The sequence below is a fragment of the Mirounga angustirostris genome, unplaced genomic scaffold (genome assembly GCF_029215605.1).
Source record: "Mirounga angustirostris isolate CCGP_5_RB_7025 unplaced genomic scaffold, mMirAng1.0.hap1 SCAF_1, whole genome shotgun sequence".
Taxonomy (NCBI): domain Eukaryota; kingdom Metazoa; phylum Chordata; class Mammalia; order Carnivora; family Phocidae; genus Mirounga; species Mirounga angustirostris.
The window spans coordinates 102,098,942-102,122,098 of record NW_026991709.1 but is presented as its reverse complement, the minus strand read 5'-3'; the positions used below and the strand labels follow the sequence as shown (position 1 = coordinate 102,122,098).

The following is a 23,157-nucleotide window of genomic DNA, read 5'->3' as shown; positions in this document are numbered from 1 at the left end:
TGCAGCTGGTGGTCTCTCAGGAGGGGATAAAGAGATTTGTGTGCAAGCTGAAATAAGGGGTATTCTTTGCCTGGAAGAGGGCACACCGTGAGCCACATCTTGAATCAGCTATATCCAGAGTAAAACACAGGCCGCTGGAAGGCACTGTTAGCATCACCAGGATGGCCTCTCACGCCGGGGGTGTTTTTTTCAGCGGAGAAGTTGACTCCTGTAGTTTGGACATTGAGGGGAGGCAGGGGTAAAGCGGGAGTCGGGAAGACCAGAAAAAATGCCTTTAAGTGGAGACGACTCGGACCCCGCAGGGGAAGTTCCGAGCCCCACTCGGTCGCCACACACTCGTCCCCGCACCTCCCACCGCCCTCCTCGCGGCGCCAGACGTCGCGGCCCGGTGGAAAGCCGGAATCGCCGCCGCAGCCCGGCCGGGGCAGCGCGGCACACGCACGCCTCCTCCGCACTCGCCGCGCCCGGCCTCCCCGCCGCGCGGCCCAGCCCCTCGCCCCCGCGCCGGGCCGGCTCCCCGGGGCAGGCCTAGGCCGCGTCGGCCGTACCCCAGTACCTCGCTCCCGGGCGGAGGTGGACCAGGCCCGACACAAACTTCCCGGCGCGTTCGCAGAGGCGTCACGGACGGGCCGGCCCCCAGCGCCATTCCCCCGCGGCCCGGCGGCGGCACCCGCCCCTACTCCCCACACTCGGGAGTCCCGGCGGAGATCGGCCCGAGGCCCACAGCCCCCACCCCTCCGGCGCCCCCGAGTTTACCTCCAAGTCGCGGCCTTTGTTCTTGAAATTCTTGAGCCGTTGGTTGTCCAGTTTCTCGTTGTCCGCCATGGCCGGGCCGGTGACTCCTTCCCCCGCCCGGGCCCCGCGGGATCCGCCCCAACCACCACGCCGCACCGACACTCCCAGGAACCGGGCCGCCGCCTGAGCTGCAACGCCCGCCGCGCCGCCGCTTCCTTCCTCCTCTCACCTGCCTCCGCCGCGGCCTACTCCTCCTCTCCCCGCCCGCCCCCCCCGCCCTAACCCCAGCGCGACCGCAGCTCGGGCGAAGACAACTGCGGGGCCGGGCGGCGGCAACGGCGGCGGAATGTGCTGCCGGCTGAGAAGGGGGAGGCAGCCTCGATCTGAGGGCCCGGAGCCGCGACCACGCCCATCACCGCCAGCCCAGTTCTCCGATTGGCCAACCAGGCTCCGGTGCGCTCGACCAATCAAAAGGGACGATGGAGAGCGGGGGCGGAAGAGAAAACGGAAAGGGGAAGAGAGCAGCGTTGGGAGGAAGGGCCGGAGGACTGGAAGGCTGGGAGGGGCGCGGCGGGGGCAGGGCGGGGAGCGACCACGTGCCTGCCGAGCGACCGGGAGGAAGCGAAAGAGAATTGGACAACTTGAGGGGAGGCGGGGAAGGGGAAGGAGAGGCCCGGGAACGAGTTGGTTTGCTCTTGCCGCGCCGCCCCAGACCTCTGTGTTCCAGAATGGAAGCGGAGTTAAAGTATTTTTTTTTCCTCCAGCGCGCCTTCTCTTCTAGGGCATTGCTTGCGCGCTCCGTTGGCTTTACAGGAAGTAGGAGCTGCACCTCGGCTCAGTCCGGGTCCGGGCACGTCCGCCCCCTCACCCCCCGAGGTCCATTCCCAGGCTGGGGGTTCCCGCCGTGGGGTTTGGACCCGCAGGGTGACGTGCGTTCAGGAGTCGCAGCGGAAAGCGAGAGGGACAGTGGGTGGAAAAGGGAAAGGACGCATTAGGCAAATCTGATTCATCCCTTCAGACCACGTTCCCGCAACAGGTAGGAACTTGGGAAGCGCTGATGATCCGGTGATGATACCGCCTTTTAGGTATTTCGTTTTAGAAAGTTAAAGAAGTGACTTGGCCACAAAGTACTAACTTCTGGAAGGCGGGGACTGTGGCACCTGACATAATAATGTAGTATTGTAACTGTTGAGAAAGAAAATGAATTCCTAAGGGTATACATTTCTATCAGGAATATTATTACTAGACGCAGAAATAACAAGCTACGAAGGAACGTGTTCAAATATTTCAGAAAAAGGGGGAAGGAAATGGTTTAAAAATATATTTATCAATTAATAGCTCCTCAAATATGCACGGAAACGAAGTAGGCAGCAAAAAACTCAGATCGGAAGGAAAGGGGGCGGTATAGGAGCATTGGGTGTGTTTAAAATTTGGCGAGGCTTGGGGATTTCTTTCGGGAACTTTTACTCCTCGCCCGCCGCCCCCTTCCCTCCCACTTCCTTGCTGATATATATACCTTCAAAATTCTCAGTACTTTGTATACTTTCAGCCGCCTAGGGAAACAAGCTGTACCTGGAAATAATTCACACTGAAGGTTAACTTGAATGTAAATTCATTGCCAATCTTAAAATATAAATGAAGTTCATTCTAGATCCTATTCTCCAAAGAATAATTGAAGTAACGCTGCACACTGGAGCACTGATGTTTTCAAAATAAATTTAGGATAAGAAAATTCAGTTGAAAAGATGGAGTGTGTGTGTGTGTGTGTGTGTGCGCCACCATCACGGATTTTTGTTATGAACAGGATTCTAGAAAAATTACTGGTGAATTCCCACCCTATGATTAGAAATTATCCTGTCAACATGCATGTATAGACGAATATTTTGTACTTCTTGGTATAAATTCCGTGATAGCTTTCATGGTGAAGTTCATAAAATTGTCTATCATCCTATGTGATTATTTCTCCCAGCTACAACTGGTTGTCTTTGGTAGTTAAACAAAAACTTGAGTTTCTCTGCAGAATACCCCTAAGAGAAGGGTGTGATCAGTTACCCACTGAGAGAGATGCAGTACAAACAGGAAATAACCACAAAATGATTGTTTCTTTTATTATTTAATGTCTTTCTAAGATCTTTCTCCCACTCTAGACAGTTAAGTTCTCTGAAGTCAAGGAACATGCTTGTTCTCTAATGTATTCAGCACCTAGTAGTACTTTGTATACGGTATACACTTAGTGACTATTTGTCAAACATAGAACCTGAATCTCAGCTTCTTTGAATATATGTTCCATAAGTTAAAAAACAAGCCAACACTTTTTGATTAAGAATGTGGATTAAGTTGTTACTGCTTTTAATTTACACTGGGTCCCTTCTAAGAATTCTTAATTTTGTATCATGCTTATTCCAGGGACAAAGTTCAGGGAGTAGATCAGACATAGGCTTCCCCCAATATGTTTAAAAATAGTTGTGACACACTTTGCAAAGTGGAACAATTATCCTTAATTATAATGCTTAGGTAGTCTGTTTGCTGGCCTAAATTTTTCATTTGAAATTATTACTCCTGTCCTGTACTTCCGGTTCTTCCCAGATAAAACATATATCAGAAGGGTAAAGAAGTTCTTCCAGGAGTTGGTAATAGCTCTCTATGCAGATTGGCCACCTAACTGGCAAGATATGGTAGCTCTAACTGTAGTTAGGAGATTTCAGAAATTGAACTTGCTGAACTAAGGAAGTAAATGGCAGCCATCAATACCATTTCAACAGACTTTTTAACAAATGTTTTTTGTGTATATGAAATATAGTTATAATTAAACTATAAAACCTACATATGACACCTGTTTTCAAATAGGATATTCAAGGTTAGGGAACTTCATATCCTGACTTATTACTACTTTAGTATAAGAAAACTCTAAAATATGGAGATACTCGCTTTCAATGAATGTGTCATGAAATTCTCCTCTTGGTCGCTTTTGGAATAAAGAAACTTTCTTTGCTCTGCAGCAGAGATTTGTGAAAGGATTTGTGAAGCTTTACACAGGTTTTAGTTGATCAAATGTAATTTCAAAAAGAATTATAATTGATAATTCATTCAAGCAGTTTGGAGTATTCTCATGATACATACATAAATTGAAGACTGTGGAGTGTTTCTTTAATCTATAATACAGATCTTATAGTTTCTTTTCTGTTTGGGGAATTATGTATGATTTCTTGAGCAAAACTGGGTAGTATATGCTGAAACAGGAAGCAATTTTATATGTTGCTAAATCTTTTTTTTTAGATTTTATTTATTTATTTGACAGAGAGAGACACAACGAGAGAGGGAACACAAGCAGGGAGAGTGGGAGAGGGAGAAGCAGGCTTCCCGCTGAGCAAGGAGCCCGATGTGGGGCTCGATCCCAGGACCCTGGGATCATGACCTGAGCTGAAGGCAGACGCTTAATGACTGAGCCACCCAGGTGCCCCTGGACTGGTTCATTTTTTGAGAGAAAGACATTGGACCTTTGGTAATACACCTTTATTTTCTTAGGAAAACATAGCTGGTCAGAATAGGGGGGGCTTCATTTATTCCTCTTTTTGCCAGGACTTTTCTGACTTAACTTGAGAACTCTGGAAAAAACTACTTCTTTACTTTGACTGAAGTTACTGAATGGTAAAAGATGATGAATTAAAAAGCTAGCTGTGGGTTTTAATTTGATTGAGAGAAATGAGCCACACAGTTTTTCTTTAACTTAGTTTTTTTTTAAAGCTCAGTTTTGACTAATTAATGGGAGAAAACTTACATTTCATGGGTACAAATCATTGATGACTGGTTCATCTCTATTTGTATTCTTACCTGGCAGACATGCCTAGATTTTCTAAAGCTTTTTTTACTTGCTTTTTATTTGGGCATAAAGTAATGTTTTTAATTTTTAAAAGTAAAACTACAGAAGGAGCCATTTAAAAGCCAAATGGTCAAGAAGATTGATCATGTGACTTAGAGCAGTTTCAAACAGAGTTCCTCAGAACCCCCCAGCATTAGTAAATGTTTGTTTAAAAAAAAAGGTTTTCTTGGTCTAACAATTTTAGGAACTTATAGGTGGGTGGTAGTGGGAACTTTAAGACATTAGTGTTAAGCAGAACACTATTTGGAAACTTGAAACCAGTGAGCCCACAATGATCACTATCACTCCTCAATTAAAAAATTTTTGTGTTAATAGCATCAACTAAGTATAATGACTTACAAATTGGTAGTATTTCAGAAGTTTGCTTGGAGATTAGTTCTTTGAAATATGTCCATAGGAACATGGTCATGATTAATGGGTAGGTGTTCAGGTTAGCCTACAAAGGCCTAGTTAATCTATAAAGGACTTAGGTGAAAATCACAGAGCCTAATCACATTATGTGGCAGTATTTCTATGAGGAAAATATTAGGATTTGCAATTTTGATAAGGAAGAGCACATCTCTTATCTTTACCTCTATGCACCAGGAACTGTGTTAGGTATTGAAGTTAAAAGGATTACGATGTTCCTTACATTAGAATTCCCTGCATCAGACATTCTGCAAGTTCATACCTTACCTGTTGTTATGGGTGCCCAGCCTAGCCTCTTACCTGTCAGGCTCCTGTGGTTTCCAGTAGCCTACACTAGTAAAGAGGAAGCTTAGGATTCCAGGACTGGTAAATAGGAACTGGGGGTGGATGAGGTATAGGCCCAACCTCTTGCCCCAATACTTCTCACTTCAGGTAAGCTCCCTACCCCCCCCTTTTTTTTTTACTTTTTATTTCTAAATAATTACAGATTCATAGGAGTTAAAAATGTACAAAGAGGCCCTACCTACCCCTCACTCAGGCCCCTCCAATGGTAGCATCTTGTATAACTATAGTACACTATCCAAACCAGGAAATTGATATTAATATAATACATAGAACTTATTCAGAGGGGAGGAAAGACATTAGAATGTAAAGAATATAAGAAAGTATCAGGGGTGCCTATATACTGGAACCTCTTATAACCCTATGCTTTATGAGAAAAAATTTTTTAATGACAGTAATAATATTGATTACCTATCATATCCTAGGTATTTTATGTACATGATATATTTTATTATTGTTATTTGTATTCCTACTATTTTTTTTTTAAGATTTTTATTTATTTGAGAGAGAGCATGGGGGGGTGGGGGAGGAGGGGCAGAGGGAGAAGCAGACTCCCCACTGAGCAGGAGCCCGATGCACCAACTGAGCCACTCAGGCTCCCCTGTATTTCTACTACTACAAACTGATTATTGTTGAGCAATTCTGTGGCAGGCAGTCTTCTAAGCAACTGGTAACATTAAGTCATTAAACCCTCACAACAACACTGTAAGGCAAGTATGTTATTACTCACTTTACAGATGAGAAAATTGGAGAACAGAGAGGATTAGTAACTTGTCCAAGGTCACTGAGTAAGTAGAAAAGCTGGCGTTTGAACTGGGCCTGACACCAGAACCAGCACTCCTGATTACCATGGAGGCACATAAACTTCATAGTTCTTTTCAAGGTAAGCGTTATTATTTCCACTTTTTAAATAAGGAACCTGAAGTTCAGAGAGGCTGAGCAACTTGCTCAAGACCCTACACAACTAAGAAGTGCTGGAGCCCCAGTTTGATTTCAGGTCTGACTAGCTGCAAAACTCCCACTGTTTCTAGTTGACCATTACTATGGACTGCATGTCTGTGTCCTCCTAAAATCCACGTGTTGAAACCTCATCCCCAACATGATGGTGTTTGGAGGTGGGACCTTTGGGAAGTAATCAGGTCATGAGGGTAAAACCCTAATTAATAGGATTCGTACCCTTAGAAAAGAGGCCCCCGAGAGATTCCTTCTGCCAACTGAGGTTAGTGAGAAGATAGGGGCCTATGAGGAAATGTGTTCTCACCAAATTGGCTACTGCCTTGATCTTGGGACTTTCCAGCCTGTAGAACTGGGAGAAATAAATTTCTGGGGGTGCTTGGCTGGCTCAGCTTGAAGAGCACGTGACTCCTGATCTTGGGGTTGCAAGTTCCAGCCCCACATGAAGTGTAGAGATTACTTGAAAATAAAATCTTTAAAAAAGAAAGAAAGAAATTGGGACGCCTGGGTGGTTCAGTCGGTTAAGCGTCTGCCTTCGGCTCAGGTCACAATCCCAGGGTCCTGGGATCGAGCCCCGCATCAGGCTCCCTGCTCTGCAGGAAGCCTGCTTCTCCCTCTCCCACTCCCCCTGCTTGTGTTCTCTCTCTCGCTGTGTCTCTCTCTGTCAAATAAATAAAACCTTAAAAAAAAAAAAAAAAGAAATTTCTGTTGTTTATAAGCACCCATATTTTGTTACAGCAGCCTGAACAGACAAAACCACCATGCTGCCTCCCCTGGCCTATAACACAGATCTCTCCTGGGCCTCCGTGATATTGTGGTTTATATTAAGAAATATATATTTGGTCTTCCTCCATGGTTCCTGGCACATAACTCCTAAAACCTTTGTAATTTCCTAAGTGGTAAGAGTTACAGGTGTATCTTTCCTTCTCAGCTTCTGAAATAGCTCCAGAATGAAATGGCTATCTTTTGTTATTCATAACAAGCCCCTTTCAACCACATCTGAGTTTATGTTAATGCAGTGACTTTTGGAAAGTCCCTAAGGATACTGGGGGCTGGTTACCAGGGGAACCAACTGTGTGATTAGAGGGTTGGAAATTTCAGTCCTACCCCCACCCTCTGACCTCTGGGGAGGGGAGAGGGACTGGTGGTTGAATCAATGGCCAATGATTCAATCAATCATGCATACTTAATGAAGCCTCCATAAAAACCCAGAAAGGATGGATTGGGAGAGCTTTCAGGTTGGTGGACATGTGGAGGTGCTCCAGAGAGATCTGGAAGCTCTGTGCCCCTTGCCCCATACTTGCCCTATGCATCTCTTCCATTTGACTGTTCCTAAGTTATATCCTTTTATAATAAACTGGTAGTCCAGTACATAAACTGTTTAACTCAGTTATGTGAGCTGCTCTAGCAAATTAATCAAGCCCCCCCCCCGGGGGGGCGTGTATATAAATCTCTGATTTATAGCTGGTCGGTCAGATGTACAGGTGACAGCTTGAACTTATGATTGGTGTCTGAAGTTGGGGGGTGCACAGTGCTCAGTCTTGGGGGGCTGAGCCCTTAATCTGTGGGATCGGACACTATCTTCAGGTAGTGTCAAAACTGAGTTAGATTGTAGGACACCCAGCTGGTGTCACAGAATTGTTTGGAGTAGGAAAAAACTACCACACATTGGTAATTAGAAATGAGAATAGTACTGTGAATAGACAGAAAACAGAAGAATATTTTTTTTCTTCCTAAACAGGCTCTGAAGAGGTCTAGTTCTGAAATGCCTAAGGCAGTGGTTGTCAACCTTTAGAGTGCTTTAGAACCAGCTGGAAGACTGAACCCCCAAATTGGTGGGCTCCATCCCCAGAGTTTCTAATTCAGTAGGTCTAGGATAGCATGTGAAGAATTGAGTTTTTTTTTTTTAAGATTTTATTTATTTGACAGAGAGAGACACAGCGAAAGAGGGAACACAAGCAGGGGGAGTGGGAGAGGGAGAAGCAGGCTTCCCGTGGAGCAGGGAGCCCGATGCGGGGCTTGATCCCGGGACCCTGGGACCATGACCTGAGCCGAAGGCAGACACTTAACGACTGAGCCACCCAGGCGCCCCAAGAATTGAGTTTTTAACAAGGGCACAGGCAATGCTGATGGCACTGCTTCCCGGAACATACTTTGAAAAGTACTAGATCTGGCCTTCCATCTCACATATAAGGTGGTTTCAGCCTAAGGTAATGACTGAATTAAAATAAGGATAAATAGGCTTCACAGAATAGATGTGATGTTTCATACAATATGTCAAAATATTACACATGTAAAATAATGATTGTATGGCTCTTAATAAAAAAATGTACCAAATAATGTTTCAAGGACGAATTTACATGCTGGTAGTAGCCAATTCCATTTCACTTTTTAAATAGATTTATGCAATATTTTCCTGGGTTCCTTTCTGCTCTCAAGCTTTTCTCTTGAGTTTTCTCAAATGCCATTTTCTTGATGACATTCTTCTAGAAGACTGGCTCCATTGAGCCTGGGAAGTCTAGTCCAAGTTCCTTGTTGTTAGCTTAAATCTCATATCCTTTGCCACTGCCTTCCTCCTGTGTCTCCGTTCTTGAGTCACTTCCCAAAGAGGCAAAACTTGTCTCTTAACTGTTCTTCCTCTGCTCAGTTGCAGCCCATTTGCCAGGCATTCTGGTTTCCCTCTACTAGCTTCCGCCTTAGGGCCATGCCCTCACAGTTACAGTCAGGAGTCGAGTCCCTGCCACATATGCACTGCTCTCCAGCAACCATCTCTGATACCAACAAACAAAGAAATGCCTGCCCAGTTTTCCATGGTCAGTCACCCTGTTCAGGGTGGATTCCTTCAAAACAACGAAAAAAGAAAAACCTAATGGTGCTAATCTACATGTAGTTTCTTAAACTGAAAATATTAGGTGTTTTTTATTTTTTTATTTTTTTTTCTCCTGGGTTCTCTGTTCAAACAGTGGCAACTTGTATTGAATAAACAGAGTATCTTTATGGTGTTTCTCTCATTTGCCTTCTCTCCATTCTCTGCTACCATCCTGTTTTGTTCAAGAACAGTAAGAATTATTTCATGCTCATGATGTCTCAGAAGACAGCATACATGTTATCTAGGCCAACCACCTCGTTTGTGCTTGAATTCTCACTTCAAAGGTTTCATCAAGTGCAACACAGTCATTAATGGGGAGTTCAATATTTCTTGAATCATAGCCCATTCAGTCTTCAGAGGATATCATTACAAAGTTTTTCATGTCAAACACGTGTATATATAATATTACTTAAAAAGTCATTTTGATATTTAAGGTTGAACCAGTTAAGTGTCTTGGAGAATACGAAGGGCAAGTGCATTAAATAGAGCTATTTTTTTTTGTATTTGTGAAAATGATAGATTTCTACCAACTGTAATATCTTGCACCTATGTTATGGGTCCTGTTTTGAATTTTGAGAATAGTAGTCCTAGTCAGACTGATGAAAATCCTCTTGAATATGAATGATTTTAATAACTTGAATAAAGACAGAACTGATGCCCTAAAACAGACAACTACCTTGGATTATCACATATGAGGAGGACTCCGATGTATTTATTAGTTGTTTTTATCTATTACTGAGCATAGATTATATATGGCATACGGTACCATGTATACACATATAATTCAGGAAGATGAACTAATAAATAATACAAGATAGAAGACTTTTAAGTACAGAGATTAGTCTTGAAATTCACAATACCTAATAGAATTTATCAGCTTTCTATTTATAGTTCTGTCACTATCTTATACAAAATCCTGAGGTCTCTTGGAGAACTCAAACAGCTCCAGCAGATTCTCCAGATGCCTGTGAAGTCAAAGGTCTATAGCTCCTGGGGTGTTATTTAGACTTTGACCACTGATTACCTTATGATGGACTGCAGAAAAATATTTAACAACAAATCTTTTAATGTTTTTTCTCACCCCTTCCCCATTTGGTTGAATCCTGGAAACCTTTGTCCTTTCACTTAGTACTTATCCCAACATCATTAGTCCCTGTTAAAAGTTTTTGTCTTTATAACTAATGAAAATCAGAGCCTGGTAGGTATTAAACCATCTTACTTAGAGCCCATTAGATATTAAAATGTCTTGTTCTCTTGCCTTTTGGCTTCAACCCTAAGATCTGCCTAATCAAACCTTGATGTTCTGCATGGCAGAACATAAGCTACCATGCTGATCCCAAATTAGACCTCCCAGGTTTTTAGTTCTACTTATAAATAGAAGCATCAGAGGAAGCATTTAACTTGTAGACAGATCAAGTCAACTAATAACTAGTAATATTATTTGGTTAATTCAAGGATATCACAGAACCATTTAGAGTGGTAGAAAAACATCCATGCATGGGTGGCCTAGGAGAACTATTTAATTTCTAGATATAGGAAATTCCTTTATATTCTTTATTTTTTTTTCTTTTACTTCTACTTGCCACATGAAAAGAGGGAAAAATTACCCATCATTTACCTGTCCTGATAGTCATTATCCTCATTAAAAGTAATTAAAATTTGCCACAGAAATCTCTTCTGAGAGCTACACATCTCTGTCTCATTGAATCTCTGCTAGTCCTCTTGGAGGCACTCTTGTGGCATGCGAAGTGATCCAAAGGATACACCAGCAAATTGTTAATCTCAGCACCCTTAATATGCTAGCTTCTTCTAGGAATAAAATTTAAACACACTTTGGATTGCCCTTATCACAAAGAACTGTTCTTCTTACAATACCCAAAATAACAAAGGAGTGGGGTGGGTCAGAGATAGACAACATGTGTATCTCTAACCACCTGTTCGTATGTTAGCACTAGTGTAGTGGATGTTTTAGTGTACACCATATAGTGTAATGTATGGTACAGTGTAGCATATATCGAAGTGTAAAACAGAGCCTATAGCCAGGGTCAGCTTCAAGGGCATGCAGCTTATGGAGTCTCACAGGGCCCTGCCTGCACTTAGGAGGGCCCCACACTTGGTTTAATGCTCAGTTGTCACCATCTTGAAATTTTTGATTTCCTTACAAGGGACTCCACATTTTCATTTTGCACTGGGCCTTGCAAATTATGTAGTCTGCCACGGATAATGCAGTGTATATTCTTCTAAATACCTCCCTACCCACAACTCTTTTTAGCATGTATTCCTTCAATCTAAAAAAAAAAATCCTGTGAAATATTTCTATTTCAAATATAAATAAGTAATGTAAATATCATAGGATCATCCTATATATTCTCGTTTTGCTTTTTCATTTAATAATTAGGGATATATTGAAGAATACTCTCTTGAATGGATAAACTATAATTTATTTAACTGCCTACTGATGGACACGTATGTCTGCTATCCTTTGTTGTGATGGTGAACATCTTTGAATGTACATCTTTGGTCACTTGCCTCACTATTTCCCTAGGATCAATTTTTAAGAGTAGAATTATTGAGTCAAAGGGTATAGACATTTAAAATGTGATACATATTACCTGATTGTTCCTCAAAAGATTATACTAGGTTATATCAATCTAAATCCCACCAAGAGATTATAAGCACCATGGTTGCCCCCCATTGTTGCCCCCCATGTTAGCATAATAATTCACCTTCACCGCTGCCGATCTGATATTGCTGGTATTTATAATGGCATTAACCTGAGTTTTAGATCACTAGGATATCATTGATTCTGCTACTATGGAATGGAAGTTTATTGAATCAAACATCAATGCACCTATCAAAGTGAGTACTCTTTAGGGGGAGATTTGGTAGAGATCTCCCTAGCCAGCTATTTGAGGCACTCTAAGCTCCCACCTTTCTTTCAAAATAAGGGTTTTGTGTTCCATGTGTAACATTCAAGGATGTTGTAAGTGCTCAAACCCTCAGGACATTGACCCTGCTATTTTTCTGCTCTTAACCTCCCCACCTTTTAAAACCTTTTTTTATTTTGAAACAATTTCAGACTTTTGCTGAAGTTGTGAGAGACTAATTCACAGAATTTTCATATACCCTTCACCCAGATTCCCCAAATGTTAACATTTTACTACATTTGCTTTGACATCCTCGTTCTTTCTCTGAACTCTTTCAAAATAGGTTCTAGGCATGATGCCCCTGTACCCCAAATGTTTAAGGTTCATTCTCTTATAATCACAGTGTATTTATCCAAATCAGGAAAACTGATTCAAAATTGTTATTTGTACACATTATTTAAATTTCACTAATTTTCCCAATAATTTTCTTTATAGAAAAAAATAAAAAAAATATTCTGGTTCAGGATTCAAACCAAGATCACATGTTACATTTAGTTGTCATGAGCCCTCAACCACACATATTTTTTTTGTTGGTCATATTTTCCTAGATAAATACTAGGCTGATGTAAAAAAAAACTTTTGGCAACCTGAATTTAAAAAACCTGGTTGGTTAGCTTTTTTTCTATTTACATGTTTTAAAGTAAAGTTGCTTAAAAAGGAAAAATAAGGTCCAAAAGTTAAAGAGGTAAGACACTGACTATAAGCAATAGAAATTTGCAGCAGTAAATCATTAACTGTAAAAAATGAAAATTTCAAAATGCTTTTATTAATGCCCTAGGCTTTTAAGAAAAGTCTTCTCAGGGCCTTTCTAAAAAGATTGCCACATTTGCTAATAGTACCAGGTACTGAGAAGTCCTATTTGATTATATACACATAAAATGACCTCTTAGTTCCTAGAGAGTCTAGGGAGCAAAAAAAAAAAAAAAAAGTAGATGTAATGAGAAATGACTAACCTCGGGCGCCTGGGTGGCTCAGTTGGTTAAGCGACTGCCTTTGGCTCAGGTCATGATCCTGGAGTCCCGGGATCAAGTCCCGCATCGGGCTCCCTGCTCAGCGGGGAGTCTGCTTCTCCCTCTGACCCTCCCTCTCTCATGCTGTCTTTCTCTATCTCATTCTCTCTCAAATAAATAAATAAAATCTTTAAAAAAAAAAAGAAATAACTAACCTCTGGAGACAAAGTCAGTTGTGTTCTCAGTAGGAAGACACTAAGCAGCTTTCTTTTCTCTTGATTTTTTTTTATTAAAACCAAAATAATGTGAGTTATGTTGATTGAGTAAATCAAAGCCTTAACTATGGTTATCACAAATGAACAGACTTCCTGAGGCCCTGAGGATTTTGGATAGTTGCCATCAGTTGACCTGAGAGCTTCTACAACTTAAAGATGAGTTCATAAAGAAGGTGCAGATGGGTATTTTACTTATTAAACATTCAAAAAGTGATCACTGCCTGTTAAATGGTATTTTAACCACCTTGAATGAAAACTCATTAGGCTATTACATTTTCCATTTTACAAATGGGGAAGCAGAAGCATAGAAAGATATAGCAATTTGTCCAAGGTCACACAGCTAGTGGGTGGCTATGAAACTGAGGATCTCAAGGGAAGGCCTATAGGGACCAGAGTGGTTTAAAGCCACAAACTCTCAAAACTGACCCATTTGTTTCACCTGGAGGATCACGGTGAGGAAAAACGGCTGGGTACACAATCAAAATTCAGCCGGATGGGAACAGTGAAGAAGGAAAGAGAAGGTCCAGACTAATGTGGGAGAGGGAAATACTCAGGAAACCTCGAAAAGCAAACTGCCCTATATTTAACAACCACAGTTATAAATACTATCTGAACCAGTCTTCCTTCTTCAAGTTCAAGAAACCTAAATTCACATAAAAATGAGCAACAGACAGATATCAAGGTCTGATGGCATTTGAAGTTATAAGAAAAAAGAATAAGGAGTATAATAACATCCATATAGACAATAAAAGCGTACCTGAAAGACATATTTGAGAAAGCAGATCCAAAGCACTATATTAGTTCAAAATGAGGTTAAAATGCATGAAGAAAATTACATATATATATATAAGAAATGAAAGACCAGAAAGAATTCAAAAAGGAAGTAAAAAACCTCAAGAAAGAATCCAAAATTAAAGTAGCAGAGTTAGAGTGGCCTCCTCAAGAGCCTGGCTCCAGGGCTCCTGCACTTTGGACCCAGCACAGGCCTCCTGGGGCACCTGCCTCCAGGTTTATTAATAAAGGTGCTAAATCTCTTTACTTTTAAAAGTGGCCTTAAAATATTTTTAAATCATAAATGTGGAGTAATTTTAGTAAAGATGTTTATTTTAAATAAAATATGAACATTTTGTTTTATTTCATGGCTGCATCAGTAGAGAATTATAATTTTAATCTTAGGCCCTGTGGTTTCCATCCAAAGACTGTGGCGCCTTCCTATGCTAAATGCAATTCTGTGAAAAGTGAGTAAAGTTTCTGGAAGCCAGAACTGTAAAAGTGGAAACAATGTCAATTAATAAATGGCAGCAAATTCCACAATATATTATGGAGACATTATGTAGAAACGTCATACTGCATTATTATAAACTGGAATTCTGCCATCATAAAGGTGTGAGGAATATGTTTAGGAAAAGAATGCTGTTAGCAGAAGAACTGAATGGTAAACTTAGAACAGTCGTTCTCAGGGTGGGAGATCATGTGCCATTTTAAGAATATGAATATCGCTTTCCTAATAGTTTTTTTTAAAGATTTTTATTTATTTATTTATTTGAGAGAGGGTGAGAACCAGAGAGATCACAGAGGGAGAGGGAGAAGCAGACTCGCCCCTGAGCAGGGAGCCCAATGTGGGGCTCGATCCCGGGACTCCGAGATCATGAACTGAGCCGAAGACAGATGCTTAACCAGGCACCCTTGTTTTCCTAATATAACCCAAGAAAAGTAAGCTTGATAAAATCTGTTCAGTTGGATGAGTTGTTCTACTGTGAGAAGGCACTGTAATGGAATAGAGTAAAATCTGACATAATGATATAGACCCTGACGTGTGTGTGTGTGTGTGTGTGTGTAAAGTATACACCAGAGGTGGATAGGTGCAGACTCACTATATTCAAATTACTGTGGTAGATTTTCCAAACTAAGAGTACACAGGTGAAGCCCATTCTGCCCTAACTGAAAACCACAAATATGAAATATTAAGGGGACTTGGAGAGATATGTGGACTATGTGCAGAGGTTATGTATTCTAGTGTAGATAATCCGGGGAAATTTTCAAATCCCTAAATTTTGTTACACAAACATCAAGTTAAATGCATGCTAAAAAGTCTTAAAGGAAAACCAATGGCTTTGTCAGCAAGTTGTTTTTAAGTTCCCCATAACTGTCCATTTCTCTGAACCAACATAGAGCTGAAAGAGAAAGAAAATGTTTTTACTGGGTTTTGATGAACATAGAGGTCCTAGACTCTGATTTGGACTTCTCCAGAACAATTTCAGATCCAGTCTTTGGATTCCTGAGTGGGCCTTTCCCACCAATAAAGGAATGAAGGTGAACTAGATCTCTTTGCCCCCTATTCATAATAAGTTAATTTACTAGTACAGCTGAGCCACACATGAGCACAGATGACATTAGTCAATTTATCTGGGTTTCATTTCTGGGTTGAATTTGGACCCTGGACTCCAGGTGAGTTGTGCCTGCTTTGTTTCCTAGCACCTTAACCTCAGAGCCTAACCCAGCCAATTCTTTCTCACCCAGTGGCTGAATCCTTTCAATACTTGTTCAGTTCTCTGCTCTAAAAAAAAAGCATTTTCACTGCTCATGGCACATTCACTAGAGCTTGGAGGTTAAGAAATGAGACAATTTAACTCAATTTGACTCAGCCCATTTTATTTTTTGTTAGCAGCTTTAACAAAAAGTTTATTGGGGTGCGATCAAAATATCTGATTAAAATGAGATTTGAATCTTGAAGAGTCCAGTTTATTCTTGATACCATGACCCTGGGAATACAGAAAGTTAACTTGTTCTTATTGACTATGTAGACATTCAGCTTTGTTTTTAATAATAGAGTAATTTTATAGTAAGAATATCAGGGGGCGCCTGGGTGGCTCAGTCGGTTAAGCATATGCCTTCGGCTCAGGTCATGATCCCAGGGTCCTGGGATCGATCCCTGCCGTGTGTCTGGGCTCCCCGTTCAGTGGGGAGTCTGCTTGTCTCCCTCGCCCTCTGCGCTTCCCTCTTGCTAATGCTTGCTCTGTTGTGCACCCTTTCTCTCAAATAAATAAATAAAATCTTTTTTAAAAAAGGAATATTAGTAAGTTCTAAGGAATTTTGGGGAAAGCACTATCTCCAAGGCAGATACAAAAAAACCCTACGTAGGTGGTTTTTAAAAACTGTAGCTGTGGGGCACCTGGGTGGCTCAGCCGTTAAGCGTCTGCCTTCAGCTCAGGTCATGATCCCAGGGTCCTGGGATCGAGCCCCACATCGGGCTCCCTGCTCGGCGGGAAGCCTGCTTCTCCCTCTCGCACTCCCCCTGCTTGTGTTCCTGCTCTCGCTGTCTCTCTCTGTCAAATAAATAAAATCTTTTAAAAAAAAATAAAAACTGTAGCTGTGGTTTTTTTTTTTTAAGTTGTGTTTTGTGGTTATTGTAAGGTAATAAATAATGCACGTGGTAAAAAGACAAAGAAAATCAAACAGTAGGGAGTTATCAAGTAAAAAATAAATCTTCCTCCCAGGTCTGCTCCCTAGTCTTTTAGTTTCCCTCTGAAAAAGACAACAGTTTCTGAAGCTAAGGTTGATGAGCAGATGGTACATTAATCCTTTTACAACTCAGTCTTACTCTTTCAAAGACTTAAAAAATCCATGTTGGGCTATAAACCTTCGCACTGTTGGAAAGAGCCACACAGCACTGGTTTCCTGAGAGTCATCACTGGTGCTGCTTACATGTGAAGTGGATACGATCCACAGTTTACGAGTCATTGCAGTAAAAAGTAGAATGCCCTGCTGTGGATCGTTGATAAGTACCATGCAGATTACAGTTAACCATGCTAAAGAAACCAAGCTATGGAAATAAATGGTAATAAGTGAAACATGCATCAGAGATTTGAAACAATTTCATTTTAACTTACGGTTTATGGGATATTCCCCATCCCTCAGTGTTATAGAATCTGTTTAAAGTAATTGTTATCTTTGATAGGAGTTTTCAAAGAGATAGGTGTATTAAAGATAAACCAATTTTCTATTTTTATAAGCCTAATAGTAAATGTTTATCTTTCATTCACTGCTTTTTGATATATATTTTCTTCACATAAGAAATTCCTTATCTTGGGGTGCCTGGGTGGCTCAGTCGTTAAGTGTCTGCCTTTGGCTCAGGTCATGATCCCAGGGTCCTGGGATTGAGCCCCACATCGGGCTCCCTGCTCGGCGGGAAGCCCGCTTCTCCCTCTCCCACTCCCCCTGCTTGTGTTCCCTCTCTTACTGTGTCTCTCTCTGTCAAATTAATAAAAAAAAAAATCTTAAAAAAAAAATTCCTTATCTCTTCATGGTCAATACCTGCTTGTCTTTGATATCTGAAAACAACACTTCTAAATCATGGTGAATATAGTCTCCCTTTACAGTTCATTGCATTAAGCTACAATCCTAGAGAGAACACAGAATAGATATTTTCTGTAAAAAAGTTATATATGTTCTAGATTATTTTTTTGGTTGTATTTTGATAGCCCAGAACCCAATATTTTGTTAGTATGATCTGAATTATTTTCTTCCAATGCATTTCTCTTAACAGTTATCTATACTGAATTTGCTTGTCCTATTTCTGCATTTTTACAGCTATTATTGATCTTAACTATGTTTTACAATCCACACTATAAACATCTCTTTCTTTATCCAGCAAACATCAATTGAATATCTACCATGGCTCAAAGTTGGATAAGATATAGTGCCATTTCTTTTTTTTTTTTAAGTATTTTAAATTTCTCCCCCCCCCCTTTTTTTTAAGATTTTATTTATCTGCGAGAAAGCAAGAGAGAAAGAGAGCGAGCACAAGCAGGGGAAGGGGCAGAGGAAGTGGGAGAAGCAGACTTACCCCGAAGCAGGGAGCCCGATGCGGGCTTGATCCCAGGATGCTGGGGTCAGGACCTGAGCTGAAGGCAGAGCCACCCAGGCGCCCTGACATAGTGTCATTTCTAACAGCCTCACAATGTTTGGCTTGAGAGGCCAACCCCCTCATGGAAAAGCAAAACGTACTTGAATGAATCAGTTTTATAAAATGTTAATACAGAAGATACATTCACAATCTGGACACCACCCACCATGGATATCACAGTGAAACGTATTAATAATGTTGGCAGAATAAGCTTTATTCTTGCCTAGAGAAATAGTCACTTGTTATCCTCAGATAATTGGACAAGAGCTTAGAAATGTTCTTCTGGTACATTCAAAAGAGCAATGTTTGGTCATTCATAATTTTAATTTGTGTTCTACAAACTCTGAAAGAATTGTTCGGTCCTAGTTTGAAAGGTTTTACTTTTTGGTAGCTACTACATCAGTAAGAGTAACTGGGAATACTTCATTTGTTTAGTACTAACTTGCTGGAGTTGATTATGGAGAACATTGCCAAATGAAGATGGTGTCATTTGCATTTCCATTCAGAAATAAATTGTAGAAAAAGTCCAAAGGTTGCTCTCTAACATCATGGTCTGCTTCTGTAGCAGATATACTCTACCTCCTCTTAAGTCGTATTTTGTATTGAAAAGCAAAAATCATGTGTTTCAATTGCTACCTAATCACTACAATCTTTTAAAATTTGCATAATGGGGTGATGCGCATTAAGGAGGGTACTTGATGTAATGAGCACTGGGTGTTTTATGCAACTGATGAATCACTAAATTCTACCCTGAAATTAATAATATATGATATGTTAACTAACTTGAACTTAAAGAAAACAAAACAAAAATATTACCACTACCACCAGGGGCAAAAGAAAGGAGCATCTTGCATCTTTTAACTGAAGCCTCTTGAACTTCTCCACGAATCTATTCCCATTTAGCTGTTCCTTTTATCAGTAAATGGTAACTCTGTCCATCCAGTTGTTCACGCTAGAAACCGGTTGTCATGCTTGAAAATCCCATCTCTTTGTGAAGGGTACTTCACATCCAGTCAGTGACCTTTCTACTTTCAAAATACTTGTTGCATTTGTCTACCTCTCTCCATCTCCATGGTCATTGCCCTAGTCCAGGCCACCAAGTATCTCTCTGGATGATTGTGAAAACCTTCTCCAGTCCTATCCTCAACAGCTATGAGAGTGACAGTTTAAAGAGAGATCACATTATGTTATTTGTCTTGGTCTGTTCTGGCTGCTATAATAAAATACCCCAGACTGGTTAGCTTATAAATAACAGAAATTTATTGCTCACAGTTCTGGAGGCCTCGAAGTCCAAGATCAAGGCCTTCTGGTGAAGGGCTTCTTCCTAGTTTATAGCTGGCACCTTCTCACTGTGCCCTCACATGGTTGAAGGGTTAGGGATCTCTCTGGAGTCTCTTTTCTACAGGTACTAATCCTATTCAGGAGGGCTCATGACCTAATCATCTCCCAAAGTCCCCACCTCCTAATACCATCATCTTTGAGGGTTAGGATTCTATATATGAATTGGATGGAGGGGTGACCATAGCAATCATTTCTCTGCTTAAAATCTTCAAGTGGCTTCTCATTGCCCTTAAGATAAAAATTTAAAATCCTTAACATGACCTTCCAGGTCCTACATAATTATTAGTCATTTTGACCTCTTGCTCACCATGCTCCAGCCATATAGACCTCCTTCCTCCTTCCATACCCCTCAAACTCTTTCCCATCTCAGGACCTTCTTAACGTGTTGTTTCCTCTGCTGCCTTGTCCTTTCACCACTTCTTGGTGGGGAAACCCTTCCTCAGGTCTCAGCTTGAATGTCACTTTTCCTTTAATCCTGATTCCACAGGCTGGATTGGATTCCCTGTTATACTTCTCTCAAAGTGCTCTATTCTTGTTCTTTATAACAGTCACCAAAAATAATTATATGGTTATATGTGTAATTATTCATTCAAGGTCCATCTTTCCCACTATTATAAACTCCATGAAGGCAGAGACCTCACCTGGTTTTTTTTCACATTTTATTCCAAGTCCCTACAACATTTCCTAGCACAATAACTGCTCAACAAATATTTATTGAAAACAAATGAGGGTAGATACCCAAACACAGTAGAGTTTAGTTTAGGAGTGTTTTAGTATTAAAAGTGAATCTATAATCAGCTCAATCAGTAAGAAACTAATCAATTAGTTATCTTTTCTGAGCTTTGATAGCCATATATTATGGCCTAGTCAGCTGTGTACACATCAAATACCCCTGTCTTATTGAGTTGGATACAAATGTCTTTTTATCTTTCTGTCCTTTTATTTATTTTTAATTTTTATTATTTATTTATTTATTTATTTATTTATTTATTTATTTATTTATTTATTTATTTTAGTGAGTGTGCACAAGCAGTGGGGGGAGGGGCAGAGAGAGAATCATAGGCAGGCTCCATGCCCAGCGTGGATCCCCATGCAGGGCTCGATCTCATGATTCCAAGATCATGACCTGAGCTGAAATCATGAGTCCATTGCTCCACCTACTGAACCACCCAGGCGCCCCTCTTTCTGTCTCTTAAAGTAGTCACAGAGTCTATCTTGTCTGGCCTTTCTCTGAGAGCCTTCACCATGCAACCACTTCTCTCTTGCTGTGGGTCTGGCCAGCATGTTTTCCTCCACTGTTGCTAACCTCTCTGGGCAGCACTACCTGACACTCATGGAGGGAGGCGCCTTGTCTTGCTCTTAGACTCCACCAAGACTGTTCCAATTATTGCTTGTGTCTTGGTTCTCAGATGTAAATCCACATACTGCTTGCCAATGATGTTGCTACTGTTGCTGCTTGTGATTTCCATTTACCAGTCTTTCTTTACTTGTTCTTAGTGTCATGACATCTCGCTATCTGGAAAATTATTTTCATTGGAAATTATTTTTCCTCTCTTCCAGATAATTTGAAACATATTAACTAAAATGGTCCTAACATCCTTGGGCACCACTGTGATACCTCTTCTGGGTTTTTATCTCTAAGCCAGTTCCCTATTGCATAGGGCAGACTGTAAGGAGACCCCATGATCTCTACCTGCTGGTATTCATGTCCTGTGTAATCCCCTTCCCTTGAGTGTGGGTGGGATCTGTGACTTGCTTCTAACCAGCAGAACACAGTAAAGGTGATGGGATGTACTTGGTCATATGGGTGTGATTACTTACTAGGGTTGTAACATCTATCTTACTGGAAGACTTTTCTTGCAAGCTGCTGTGCTGTGAGCTTCCCTAAGGAGAGAATCAGAATAAGGAACTGACGTCAGCTTCTAGCCAACAGCTAGCAAGAAATTGAAGATCTCAGTCTGGCATCCTGAAAGGAACTAGACGCTGCCAACAACCACTTAAGTGTAGAAGCAGATCCCTCCCCAGTCGAGTCTCAGGTGAAAATCCAGCCATAGCCAACACCTTGATTGCATCTTGCAGAGGACCCAGTTAAGCTGTACTCCAATACTAAACTCACAAAACAAAGATAATAAATGTGTGTTAAGACACTAAATTTATAGTAATATTGTTATGCAGCAATAGATAATAGATGTACTAGAATACATCTATCCTTGACTAAAATGCTTTTCTGAAACACTATTTTCCCATCCATTTTTTAATACCTTTCAGCATGGAATTTGGTCATAATGAATTTTGAGAAAACAGATATTGTAGCTTCCTTTTCCTACACGTAATTATTTACCTACAAAAAAAAATGTCTAATCAAGTATGACTTTTGCCTTAAGAATGCTTAGAATTATTCCTTCTGTGCCCAGGGATCACATATATGTACATATTCAGAAGTAATACCTTTTATAATTGATTGCATCAGTTCCTGTCTCAAGGAAGTAGGACTGCAGCTACTCCTTCCTTGATAAAACCTCTATCATGAATAGGACAACTCCTACTCTAGCACAGTGTAATCTAACACAATGCCATTTATTGAGTGTACAGTCTAAAGATATTTCTCTGGAGAACTGGTGTCCGAATGTCTGGTTCCATACCATGTATATTATATTAGCAGTATGTCTGAATTAGAATGTATCTGCTCCTAAAAATGGCTAGATGTGTAAGGGTAAGCTGTAGGTTGTTAACACCATCTAACAGAAATATAATGCAAGCCACATATTTAATTTTAAGTTTTCTAGGAGCTGCATTTAAAAAGGAAAAAGAAAAAGGTAAGATTGATTTTAATAATATATTTTATTCAACCCAAGATATCCAAAATAGTATAATTTTAATGTGTAATCAATGTAATAAAATTAATGAGATATTTTGTTTGTTTTTTTAAGTGAGTCTTTGAAATTCCACGTTTTTTACATTTGTAGCATATCTCTATTTAGACTAGCCATGTTTTACATGCTCAATAAACATGTATCGTTGGGGCACCTGGGTGGCTCAGTCAGTTAAGCATCCAACTCTTGGTTTCATCTCAGGTCATGATCTCAAGGTCCTGGGATTGAGCCCCATGAAGGGTTCCGCTCAGCACGGAATCTGCTTGAGATTCTTTCCTCCTCCTTTTCCCTCTCCTTCTGGCCCTCCCCTTGCTCTTTCTCATTCTCTCTCTAAAATAAATAAATGAGTAAAATCTTAAGAAAATGTAATACACTAATGAATCGTTGAACACTACATCAAAAACTAATGATGTACTATGTGTTGGCTAACTGAACATAATAATAAAAAAAACATGTAGTGTGTATTGAACAAGTACAACTTTAGAGCTCTACATGAGCATGTTAAACCACAGACATAATAATCCACACAAAATTCTGCATAAGGCAGCTGGATTCTTTTGAATTAAAAATGCATATCCTAGGGGCACCTGGGTAGCACAGTTGGTTGAGTGTCCAACTCTTGGTTGCAGCTCAGGGTGTGATCTCAAGGTCACGGGATTGAGCCCTGCATGGGGCTCTGCGCTCATCACGGAGTCTG

General features: G+C 40.7%; 2 protein-coding genes across 4 annotated transcripts in view; one reads left to right on the top strand and one right to left on the bottom strand.

The window, feature by feature from the left end:
* Positions 1-1,053, bottom strand: part of KPNA4 (karyopherin subunit alpha 4) — a 57,972-nt gene extending 56,919 nt beyond the window's left edge. Inside the window, exons 1-2 of one of the 3 annotated variants that reach the window (XM_045903454.3) lie at positions 757-1,053; positions 71-208 (exon numbers count right to left, since the gene is read on the bottom strand). In XM_045903454.3, the coding sequence (XP_045759410.1) occupies positions 71-154 (84 nt within the window). In that variant the 5' untranslated portion in view covers positions 155-208; positions 757-1,053. The remainder of the gene's footprint in view (positions 1-70; positions 209-756) is intronic. The other 2 variants (XM_054504340.2, XM_045903455.3) reach the window with 2 other exon arrangements.
* A 346-nt stretch (positions 1,054-1,399) lies between these two features.
* The window catches only part of PPM1L (protein phosphatase, Mg2+/Mn2+ dependent 1L), a 448,415-nt gene continuing 426,657 nt past the window's right edge, over positions 1,400-23,157 (top strand). Inside the window, exons 1-2 of the mRNA XM_064585768.1 lie at positions 1,400-1,771; positions 6,103-6,248. The gene's annotated coding sequence lies outside the window, so the exon portion shown is untranslated. The remainder of the gene's footprint in view (positions 1,772-6,102; positions 6,249-23,157) is intronic.